The sequence below is a fragment of the Anas platyrhynchos genome, chromosome 3, assembly GCF_047663525.1.
Source record: "Anas platyrhynchos isolate ZD024472 breed Pekin duck chromosome 3, IASCAAS_PekinDuck_T2T, whole genome shotgun sequence".
In the NCBI taxonomy this organism is placed as follows: domain Eukaryota; kingdom Metazoa; phylum Chordata; class Aves; order Anseriformes; family Anatidae; genus Anas; species Anas platyrhynchos.
In genome coordinates, this window is record NC_092589.1 from 18,304,140 (window position 1) to 18,316,232 (window position 12,093).

The window sequence follows — 12,093 nt, forward strand, 5'->3', positions numbered from 1 at the left end:
AAGCTACTGCGACTGAGATTCAGAGATGAATTACAATTGTTTTAGAAATGAGGACCTCTTAGGGAAAAGGCTTGGAGTAAGCAGGTGGGCAGCCTCTGGTGAGGATATGAGACACTGATATGTAACCTAGGTGAGCCAAGGGGCTGATTTTCCATGGGGTAGGAAGCTTGTGAGATTGTTTTATGAGGCTTTTCTAGAAATGGAGTTGAGACAGGTTCCAGTAAATTGAATGGCATGAGGTGGGATGAGCAGTGACTTTGATACGCACAGAGCGACAAAGATTTCAATCAATGCTGAAAGACGTCGTTTTCAACAACACATTTCAGGCTTTAGACCACTTATCCTCGGAATTCTTAGCCTCGTGACCAGAGAGGTGATCCTCCCTCTGTATTCTGCTCTGGTGAGACCGTACTTTGAGTACTGTGTTCAGTTTGGGCCCCTCGCTACAAGGACATCGAGGCCCTGGAGTGTGTCCAGAGAAATGCTATGAAACTGGTGAAGGGCCTGGAGCACAAGTCCTGTGAGGAGCGGCTGAGGGAGCTGGGGGTTGTTTAGTCTGGGGAAGAGGCTCAGGGGAGACCTTATTGCTCTCTGCAGCTACCTGAAAGGAGGGTGTGGGGAGCTGGGGGTCATCCTCTTCTCACAGGTAACTAGTGATAGGACTAGAGGGAATGGCCTCAAGTTGTGCAGGGGAGGTTCAGGTTGGAAATGAGGAGACATTTCTGCTCAGAAATAGCAGTCAGGCATTGGGACGGGTTGCCCAGGGAGGTGGTAGAGTCATTGTCCCTGGGGGGTCAATGGGTTGAACGTGGTGCTTAGGGACATGGTTTAGTGGGTGACATTGTTCGTAGGGTGATGGTTGGACCAGATGATCTTGGTGGTCTTTTCCAACCCTAATGATTCTATGATTTTCTTCAAGGTAGGCCATCAAAATTGCCAAGTCTTCCTAAAAACCCATAGAGCAATGGAAAGACCAAGCTGCAATGTCCGAAGACCATGTCCAGGGCAGGTCTTGCCCTCTGTTCACCCTTGTCAGTGACCTTGACCTCTCAGAGCGAATAGCTCCAAGCTCTGAGAAAGGACAGGTTATCTTCTGCTTCTGAGTTTCTCTGGAGAGAGGAGATACATCAAAGAAATGCAGAACAAGGTTTGGAATTTGGCTTGATTACCAACAGGATAATTGTCATATTATCCTAAGTAATACAAATTCTTTCTCAGCCAGTACGTGGAGTATCTCTAGATTGTGCTTACCAGAGGTACCATGCTGCAAAAAGTACACCAATCATGGATAGAATGTGTGGGATGGAAGGGGGACTGCAGATGCTCTAATTCCTTGTTTGCAAAGCTATCAAGATCAGCGACAGCTCGTTTACAGCAGTAAATTCCAGTTTCTGGTGTAATGTATCTAAATTTCTTTATAAGGCTTCATGTGTTCATTTTAGCTTTTCTGCTCTTCAGTGCTGCTCAACTTTCCCTTGAATTTTAAAGAGATTAAGGAGAGGTGTCCTTGTGTAAATTACTTTCATTTGTCCTAATATCTTCTCCAAAAACTAAGCAATACTGATCTTTTGCTGTATTCAGGGGAAATATTCTGGATGTCTGCAGTTGCAATGGAAATGTTCAACACAGTTTTCCCTACAAATAAATTTATCTGTTAGTTTAATGCATTACAATTACAAAAATTGTGCTAAGAAAAAAAAAAAAAAAAAGCTATTTTTGTTTATTTTTAGATCAATTTTTATTATCTTAATAATAATAATAAACAATGCCTCATATAATAATAAACAATGGCTCATATAGTTAGCCAGCTCTTTCTTAATGAGTGTTAGTTGTTTCACTAGTTGGCAAAATTATGCTCCCAATGAATTTTATAATACATAACCTGATGGCTTGTTACCTAGCAGCTTCTGATAGAATCTTGCTCTTGTTCTTACTTCCATCTCAGTGATGGATGGTAAAGTTTCATGGATATGGTTTCAAGATATTAAAGAGAACTGGCCCCAGCACTGAGCCCTGTGGGACTCCACTAGACTTTAACTCCATTCATGACTCTTTGGGCCCAGCTACCCAGCCAGTTTCTAACCCAACAAAGCATACACCAGTCCAAGCCAAGAGCAGCCAGTTTCTTGAGGAGAATGCTGTAGGAAATAATGTCAAAAGCCTTACTGAAGTCAAGGTAGACTACATCCACAGCCTTTCCCTCATCCACCCAGCGCGTCACTTTGTCATAGAAGGAGATCGAGTTCATCATGCAGGACCTGCCTTTCATAAACCCATGCTGACTAGGCCTGATCGCCTGGTTGCCCTGCAAGTGCCGTGTGATTCTATAATTCTACGATTCTACGTGATATTTATATTGAATATATCTCATTAAAGATCAATGATAAATATGTAGATATGATTGGGGAGAGAAAAGGTTGTCTTTTCTTCTGATAGCCTGAAGTTTTTTCCATCATAATTTAATATGTAACTTGCAAGCCAGAGAGAGTGGTTGCATTTTTATTTTTCTGTCTTTAATTTTTTTCTTCAGTACTGCCAGCACAAGGCCCCCAGGCTCAGATGACGAAGCAGCAGCTTCATCACTGGCAAGTGCTGGATTATGTAGCTTGGCATGCCACCCTCCATCACAGCATAGTGCCCTGGGGGTGCCAGAACCTGATCTCAGCATCTTTCTTCCCCTCTCAAATTCCATCCCAATGAGTCTCCTGTCTTCTCTCAGAGCACACCCAACACCTCAGCAACAAGAAAAGGAAGATTGATACCTCATATCTTGCCAAAAAGCCAGGGAATTTAGACATACATTCATCAAAAGGAGTCCTCAGGACTCTCATTTACTCTTACAACATTCAGTAAAGGTTTCACTCTTAGTTTCTACACTAGCCCTTTCTAATGGTTTTCATTTTAAGCAGGCAGAGTATTACACATGTGTTTTTCTATCTCCCTATTAAGGTCAGCATTTGTCTAAAAATACATCAGATTTTTCTTTTGCTGAGACATGTACAAATCTGCTGTTGTTAGTGACTGAGAGACCTCGTTTTTGCTTCATGCTGATAAACCAGAGAGGCAGAAGACTTAGAAGAGGAGAGAAGTGACAGTGCTCCAGCCCTTCACTGCAGCAAACCAGTTTCTTGGTACCATGTCCATCACTGCACTTCACCATGTCTCTGTGTGCACGTGAATGCTTTTGGTTTTTGCAAAATAACATAATCAAAGAGACAAGTATTCTAATACTTAGGATTCATTTCCAAAACAAGACCATTATTCAGGAAATTCTGTAAACATTTTCACCCTCTCCCTAAATAATTCAGTGCAATATAAATCCAAGCAGAAAAAAAAATCTAATTGATTCTGAGATTTAAAAGTACTTAATACTATTTCACTTTAATGAATAGCATATGCAGAATAAATTAGAACCATTAGAACTATTTCTACTGTAAATACATTCTGAAATTTGACATAAGGATACAGTACTACATATTGCTACAGGCAGTTATTAAATTAATTCAACATTTTACAATGCTAAGTCAGTTTATATTGCTAACTATATTTATGCTGATCTCAATGTGATTTGCAGTGTATTAACCTTTTTATAAAATGTTTACTGTTTTGACAAAAGTAAAACCTGTCAGTTCTTATGTTGCTAGAACCAAATATTATTAAATGGAAATAGAAAAGCACTCATTTGTAGACTTATTAACTCTTTGCTCTACTACTTTGCCTTTTATTTTTGCAACAAACTTCCATAAAAGTCTTTCCTGAGAATTCAAGCCAAAGTGCAAAAATTAGAGAAAAATTCGTCTCCTTCCCTTATTTAATACATTGTTTTCACTTACCACTATTGCTCTTAAAAAAAATAAATAAATATAAATAAATAAATAAACAACTCAGAAGTTTAGTATATTCACTGTTAAATTACCATGTATTCACCACATATAAACTATTTATAGAAATATAGCATACTCATTTTGTTCCTTCTGTGTGAGATTTGGTGCTCATTGGCTTGAAATGCTCATGACCACCTGGGCTAGACTGACAATCTAAGAGAAACTTGGCTTTGTGCCCTTGTTGGGACTGAACATAAACCAGACTTTCCTGATACTAAAAGAAATTCAGTGAAACTGATACCTCCTCTCCTCAGGTACTTGCTGTGACAAACATTGCATGCACTATACATGATCTGAAAGTCACTAAGTAGAAGGCACATAAGGGGGTCCAGTACTACAGCTAATTCCTTATACCAATGACTACAGTCAATAAAACTGCACTGGGCTCACAGGTCAGATTTTTTCAACCTGGTAACTTCAGGAAAAAGTCTTCCTTAAATAAAGTGCTTTGCATTTACTCCTTCCAAAGGAATTCATGAATAACAACCGGTAGAGCTTAAAGTCACTGGAAATTCCACCCTGGACTCTAATTTTGTGGTTGAAGCTCTTCCCAGCACCAACCTGGGTTGCTTATGGAAGACCATAAAATAGTATCAGCACCAGGCCTGCATTTCCACGGCTGCTTCATTGTGTAAGACCTCATCAGTTTATGAGGCTTTTGACTTTACCGTGTGAATTAGTTAAAACCAGTGCATATAAGCTGATTTCTGCAGTTATCTCTGCCATTTTATTCATTAAAAATTTAACATGTTACATTGTTTAGTGTTGTCAGCATAGCAGTTTGACAGGCAAATTAAGCCCAACAAGAATCAAATGCTTATTTTGCTGCTCAATCTGGGTATAGCAGTACTGTATTTGTATGGAAAGTTTGTGGAAGAACCCCAGTGATTCAGAATTAGCATTGATGTGGTTGAGGCTGCCTACACATACAACAAAGGCAAACAATGAGAAATTGCCCCTAGGCAAGTTTCCATGTGGCAGATTTCATAATCCCAAATACATCTTGGTTTCTAAAGGTCTCTTTCTCTCCTCTGTCCCCATCTGTCAGTAAGCTAGCAGTTCTGCAGATGGGTGTAGTTAAAACAAGTTTCTAATTCTCATGATTCAAATTAATAAAAAAAAGTATTCAAGAATTAGGGCAAACAGAGCCTCTTTTAAATTAGCATTGATTTAAGTTGCTGCTGAGTAATAGCGCAAGTAGTAACCAAAGCAAAAAATGCATGACAAGTTTTTGTTTGTTTTTAAACAGAGGAGCACCTAGCTTTTGTAGGAAGGAGCAATTAGCAATTATGTATTTTTATTGCAATAAATTTCATTTTTATCATGAGCCTCCTGTTGCTAAGATAGTAGTTTCAAATTACCTTTACATACTGCACTAAAGAACGACAGGTTTGCCCAGTTTATATGGCCAGATGATTCTCCAAAGTTTAAGACACTGTAGTATTTATGTAATAAAAAGGGTTTACTTGGTTCAACCAATCAATAAAATAGTAATATGATAGGTGCTATGCAGTCTGATCCCTTGGATGTCTGAGCAAATCCCCTCTTTGAAGGTACGGGGAGCGTAGTTGTACAGTGACTGGCTCCTGCTGTGCCTGAAGTCAGCATCAATGAACAATGCTGGGTCAGAGACCCCTCCCCACAAAAAAGTTCAACTCAAGTCAGCAATGAAAGCTAGAGTGGAAACAGCAACAGGATTACAAGTACAAAAGGAGAATATGAAGCTAGCTTGGTAAAAAAGAAAAACACCCTGTAAAAATAGCAAATACATTTCAGCAAGCAAGGGAGTGAAGTGTTTCAGTCCTAATACAGATGCTGCTCTTGAGTGCTACCAGACCACATCTAGTTGTGATCTAAGTCTGATGTTTCTGGCACCCGTATCACTGAAGCACTAAGCTACTTAATATTGAATCCAAAGTAATTAGCAAGACATTATGAACACCATTTTTAAATCAGTTACATAAATATACATCTGTGATTTAACCACTTGTAAGTAACAAAATCAATAAATATGAATGTGGTAACACTTAGGCAGAAACCATAAGTTGTCCAACAACACTGTTTTACAAGTTAAAATTTTGGCCTTATTTCAGTATTAGTACAATTTCAGTTTCCAATTTGTGTATTCCCATAATACACAGACCATTTTGTATAGACAAAATAGTTTAGATTTATATTTGTTGAAAACTTGGTCTCAAAGATTAATTCTCCACTGCAACGTTTAAAACAGCATTCAGCTTTATAATAGCATAACTGCAATTACAGTATAGGTGTTAAACATCTATAGTTATAGATATTCAGAAGTTGATTCAGAACTAATTAGTTAGCAGATAAGTACATGCTAGTTGGGTAGTTTCAACAGTAACTTGCATTGCAGCATTAGAAACAAACTTTCAATATACTACATGGCTTTGGCTGGGATAAGGGTAGTTTTTTTCTGATGCTGTGTTCAGCATTTTTGATGAAAATAAGAGTGATACACTGGTTTTGGTTGCAAAAACAGCTAAGGGTAACATATTTAACTTTCTATTAAGCCCTGAAACAATCTTCAAAGCATATTTTTACTTATGTCTTTTTCTGAACGTAGGCACTGTAAGTAGTAGCATCAGTAAGTTCATCAATTGGATTCATAAAATTAAACCTAACTAAATTAGTACCTTCACTGACAGATCAAATTCCTCAGAGAAGGCAGCTTCAAACAAAAAAAACAAAAAAAAAACAACAAAAAAAAAAAAAAAAACAAAAAAAAAAACAAAAAAACTCTGGCAGGAAGCAGATAGCTTCCAACCCTATTTGAAACACTTGAAGCTATCTGCTTTGGCATATGGCTTATGGTATAACCAGAATTAAGAAGAGTCACACTGTTTCTTCTAGTTGATTTTATTGTTGCATATTAATAACACCGACACAGTTGATATCAGAGTGATCCCTTATGGGACAAGTGCCATAATGCATATTATGAAACAGAAAATCAATGTAAAGTGTGGAGCAGCACAGCATCTGTTTTAAAAAAAAAAGTCAATGCCATGAAAACTTGTGGTATTGGACCTCACTGAAAAAAAATTAGGAAAGGCCTAAAGTTCACAAACTTCCCAAAACACAAAAAAAGCCATGTGCATCTCCCTCAGTTAATCCATCAGAATTTAATTCCATGAAAGACTTTTTCCAAATTCAGTGTTTCAATTTTCTAAGTATTTCATATTCTTTACTATAAGAGAGCACAGTAAGCTGTTCTATTCTACACACAATTTGCCCCAAAAGAGTGAAGGAGTATACGATCACATTGTCCTCTAGCTTTAAACAGCTATTTCAACCAGTACATATACATGTAAACAGAATGCCTAAATAAGGGCTTAAAAACAATTTCACAGAAGTATCCCAGTTCAGCTATTTGTGCTCTTTATTTCAAAAAACCCAAAGTGCCAAATACAAGCAGAAAGTTTCAACTATTGCAATCTAAATTAAGAATGATCCCATTTGCTTGTGTGAATTTATAGAAATCATTTAAAGCCACAATTCCAATTAGTTCAAAAGGGATGAGAACAGGAATACATTTACAGTAGCTGCACAGCTTGCATGGCCAAATTCTCAAAAATAAATTTTAAACTTATTAACAAGTAACTGAATGTACAGGTGTTGACAGTTTAACGTAACTCAAGAATAGACAACTACTGTACTGATACCAAATTTGTTAATGCATAATCTATCTGAAAAAATATACAAAAGCCAAAGTTATTACATGAAATTAAAACCCAGTTTTAAAAAGTGCACAGTAAAAACTGAAGGTAATTACTATATAAATTATCCACAGAGTGTACGTGTCCTGGTTTAGATACAACATGAAGTTCTTTTAGAAATGTTAAGTATTTTAAAGCCATTTACAGCACCAATCCCATTTTTTTCTAGATCAAATACCACCCCTGCTTCCTGTAACAAACAGGAACTGGACGACGAATGTTCAGTATCTGCATTCTGTGCAGCAGCAGCCTCCACAGACAGTTGACGAGCCAGGAACTATCGACTTTTGTTCTTTTTAGAGTTTCCCTGTAACAAGAAGAAGCTAGTTAATACAGTGTATAGTTCAGATAAGAATACTATGCAGACAACATATAAAACCCGAGGTCTGGTATCTTATCGTACAGCAAGCAAGGAAGCACAGTAAAACTGAGAATAAGCAGTCCAGTGTTAATAACAGAAGCTTGTAACTGCTTGTTCTGAAAATTTCTGTCCTTACAAGCATAACAGAGGGAAAGAGTACCAGAGCTTTCAAACAAGTACAACAGTACCTTACTTTAATTCAAACCTATGGTAAATGAGACATCTGAGTTATGTCCCACAACATTCAGTTGTATTAGCACCATTAACATTTTAAGGACACCGAAGGCAAGTTAAATCATAATTTGCCCTTTGGTAATTCTTCAAGTATAAACCTTATAGGATAATTGCCTCAAATGAAATTGATTCTCCACCCTAACATTTTGTTCCAAAACAAATTTGACTTCAGCTTAGTCTACACAGAATATTCTTAGTTCAGAAAAGGATTTATTACGTGACAACCATATTACATTTGACTTTCAGCAATTCTCCACAACGCAAACATGCAGCTTAAATTTTGTACAGTAGTTACTTGCTGGCAATTCTCCATTTTCCTATTTCCTTAGGATAACATTTGTTTTTCTAATGGTTTAATTCCATTGAAATGAAAGTGATGCGGTTTGTTTTCTACAATTGATAGCATCCGAAATGCAAAAAAGTGTGTCTACTGTTATGAGATTATGACTTACTTCCTTAGAGACAGAGTACCCCTTCAAGTTTTATAATTATGACAGGTTAAAAATTCCACAAAACATTTTATAGAAACATGAAGCGATATGGTCAGTATACAGAGCTTCCTTCTAGAAGCAAGAGCTTATATACAAAAAAGTAACCTTAAAGAGCACAATGTCAAGCCAAAATACTCAAACATCTGAAGGAAAATGTGAAGGAAGTCTACAAATAAAAATCACTGTCATGGGGTGTCTAATCAAAACATAGATCTTCATACACACACCCCTCAGTGAAACCTGCATCCATGCATTCCACAGTTAAGGAGAGTTATTTGTTTCACAGCCAAACGAGTGAAGGATAAAGACCTTCACAACATACACTTCTTCCTAGAACCTTCAGGATAGGATATACCATAGTTTAAGCTTTGACTGTTCAACAGCAGACTACTATACATGTATTTTTCATCATAAAGTAGAAAAACTTGCTTCTGGTAAATGAATAAACTCCTTGCTTGGAAAAAAGAAATGTATGTGTGACTTTCTCAGAAGTTCACAGAAGAATTTAGGTGGCAACTTTTTCACTCCCACACGAAAAAAAAAAAACAGGCCAGCTAGAATATAGAAGTAAAGCAGAGGAGAAAAAAACAATTGCCAGGACAGGAGCACAGGACGTTATCATAAACATCCTATATCATTAGATAGAATTGCAAATAGCTTTATTTTCACCAGATTTAAAAAAAAAAAAATTTTGATCTTTCACAGGATACACTTTAAATTTGCATACTTTGAAGCAGTGATATACAGCATGTGCTCTTTCATACATGTACGTTTCCAAAAATATTATTTTTGAAAATATGCCTGACTAGGTTTGGAGTTTTCCTTCCAGTTGGCCAAGAGTAAGAACTACAGCTTGTTGATTAATTTGTGGAAGGGTATTACTACGGGCACGCTAAATGCAACCCACAGAACTCCACTAGCCAGTGTCTACTGTCAACACTTGACAACTTACCTTACTAGTCATTTTTAGTGTATCAATTTCTTCCCTTTGTTTAGTTAAGGTCTCGTTCATACTGCATAGATGGTCACTCATCATACTTAACTGATCCTCATAGCTTCTCTTTGTTGTCATCAATTCATCCTATTAGGACGAAAAACAAAGAAGTCCACAATTTGAAGCCTTTGATCAATATTAGAAAATGTCTGCTTTGCCAGTTGTCACCATCTCTGTAGATTAGTAATCTACATTTTTGATACTAGGTATGTGTAATTAGACCAAATTGCACTTAAACCATTGAAATTATATCAATGAATCATAAATTGCAATTAAACCACTGAAAAGTATCATGACAAAAAAATGTCAGTAGTTACTTCCTTTCACCTCAAGACTTATGCACAGTATTTCCCCTGTAATTTTGTTTAGTTTCTTTAATTTTTTTTCAGCTTTGTATAGCTTATGTAAAAGCTGAACAGCTAGATTTTCGCTTCCAAACAAGACACAGGTAAAATCTATAGGATTAGAACACTGCCTGTACATGAACACATGCAGCTCATGAAGCTGAAGGAATCAGCAACTCGCATGCAGTTGCAGAGCAATCTTTCTGGCCTTAAAAACATGGAAGGACACTGTGCATTACTAGAACATAGCGATGAATGGATACAGACTCTTTAGGAGGGACAAGATGGGAAGGCAAAGAATCACACTCTATGTGAAAGAGTGGTTAAAACACAGTTAAGATCTTATAAGCAGGAATCACACAATAACAAGGGTAATGTGGTAGGCATCTGATACAAGTACTTAATCTCACTGCTAAAACCCTAATCCTCATGAGGGATTTTAACCCCTCCACTATCTTCTGGAAGGACAAGGTGGTATGCTTGCAATTTAGGAGTTCTTTTTAGTGTTGTAAAGGATTTATCTAGTTCCCAATAAATTTGCTGTTACAGTTTATCTTACTGTTAAAAACAACTTCTTAAAAGATTATCCCAAAATTATCTCTGCTTAATATTAAAGTATCCACCCACAAAAAATGACAGAGGCTTTTTTAAGATTTTCAGTAACAGGTGCTAGAGTGGATTAAGGATTCCATGTTTGATCTAGGAGACTGCACTATCATCGTTTTCCTAGTCCTGTTTAAGTTAAATGAACGAATATGGAGTCAACCTCGCCAGTACCACACCTAATACTGTAAGGAGTAGAAGACACTAGAGAGGAAAAAATAGATGTTAAGTACTGCTCATACATTAAGTAATCCTCCCCTCAGAGAGGGAAACGAGACACTGAAATATGTCATACAACTCTGCATTTAGACATACAGAAAACACATTTTCATAAAAAAGCCTTGACATCAAATGTGCTAAAAACACAGGCATGGCTACTACCACCTTTTCTTTACAAGAATATTTCACTTCAACTTTATACATGGATTTGAAGTGTATGACTTCTTTTCTCTACATACCCTTAGTTTTTATATCTCTCACTAAGGACCTAGATGAGGCAGGACTGTGCTTGGTGGTCTTTCTCCTTCACCTTCCTCTTACACACAATTAACTATGCATCTATTATGTCATTTAATATTTTACTTGCCTGTAATCTACTGATGTTTTGACTAGCTAGTTTCAATTCTTCCGTGAGTGATTCCTTGGACTTCTCCGCTAAAGACAGTCTTTTGGCAAGTGCTCGACACTGTCAATTCAAGCAGGATAAGGAGGGTAGAAAGGAAGAAATTTAGTTCTACAGTATCGTCTTGTGCCATCTTTAACTGATTACTTTGAATGTTTCCATTTTTCTGGAAGCCTTATATATTCAGGTATTAATCAGAATCTGTGTACATTTTTTAATACAAAGATAATGTTAATGTTAAACTTTTGTTTCATTTTACAGAATTACCATATTACCACTTGTCTAAACTTTATTTTTATCACATTATTGCTAGGAAAAAAAAATTAATAAAAAAGCACAACTCACTTCATACTATTGATACTCAAGTATCATAGAAAGATGGTTTACTATGTCATCTACTATTAAAAAACTAATTTTAAGATGTTTTGGTTACTTATACAAATCAAAACAGCCACTATGTTCAAGAATTACCTAACAATTTGAAAAAAGGAGGAACTTAAAAAGACTGAATTATTTTGTTAATTATTAATTTTAAGTACAGCTTCTCAGGAGAGTTGTTTTTATCACTTCATTATATGCTCAAGTATTTCTTTTAAATGACGTCAGCATTATTTTAAGATGAAGTCAAAATTAGCCTGGTAACTAATACCAGCCATTTCACCTTATAGAAGCAGACCAATACACGATACACATTGTAATTCTTAATGCAACGAAGAAAACGCTAATAAAAGCCTTTTTTAAAAAAAGAAGTCTGTCTATACTCTCCATTGTTATGCATACAATACCACAGATGAAAACATATTCCAGGAACACATTTTTCTCA

At 36.5% G+C, this 12,093-nt stretch overlaps 1 protein-coding gene across 2 annotated transcripts in view; it reads right to left on the reverse strand.

The window, feature by feature from the left end:
- Positions 1-6,746: 6,746 nt before the first annotated feature.
- The window catches only part of PPP1R21 (protein phosphatase 1 regulatory subunit 21), a 28,276-nt gene continuing 22,929 nt past the window's right edge, over positions 6,747-12,093 (reverse strand). For both annotated transcript variants that reach the window (XM_027453609.3, XM_038176963.2), the window contains exons 20-22: positions 11,235-11,333; positions 9,660-9,788; positions 6,747-7,928 (exon numbers count right to left, since the gene is read on the reverse strand). In XM_027453609.3, coding sequence (XP_027309410.2) covers positions 7,899-7,928; positions 9,660-9,788; positions 11,235-11,333 — 258 coding nt within the window. In that variant the 3' untranslated portion in view covers positions 6,747-7,898. The remainder of the gene's footprint in view (positions 7,929-9,659; positions 9,789-11,234; positions 11,334-12,093) is intronic.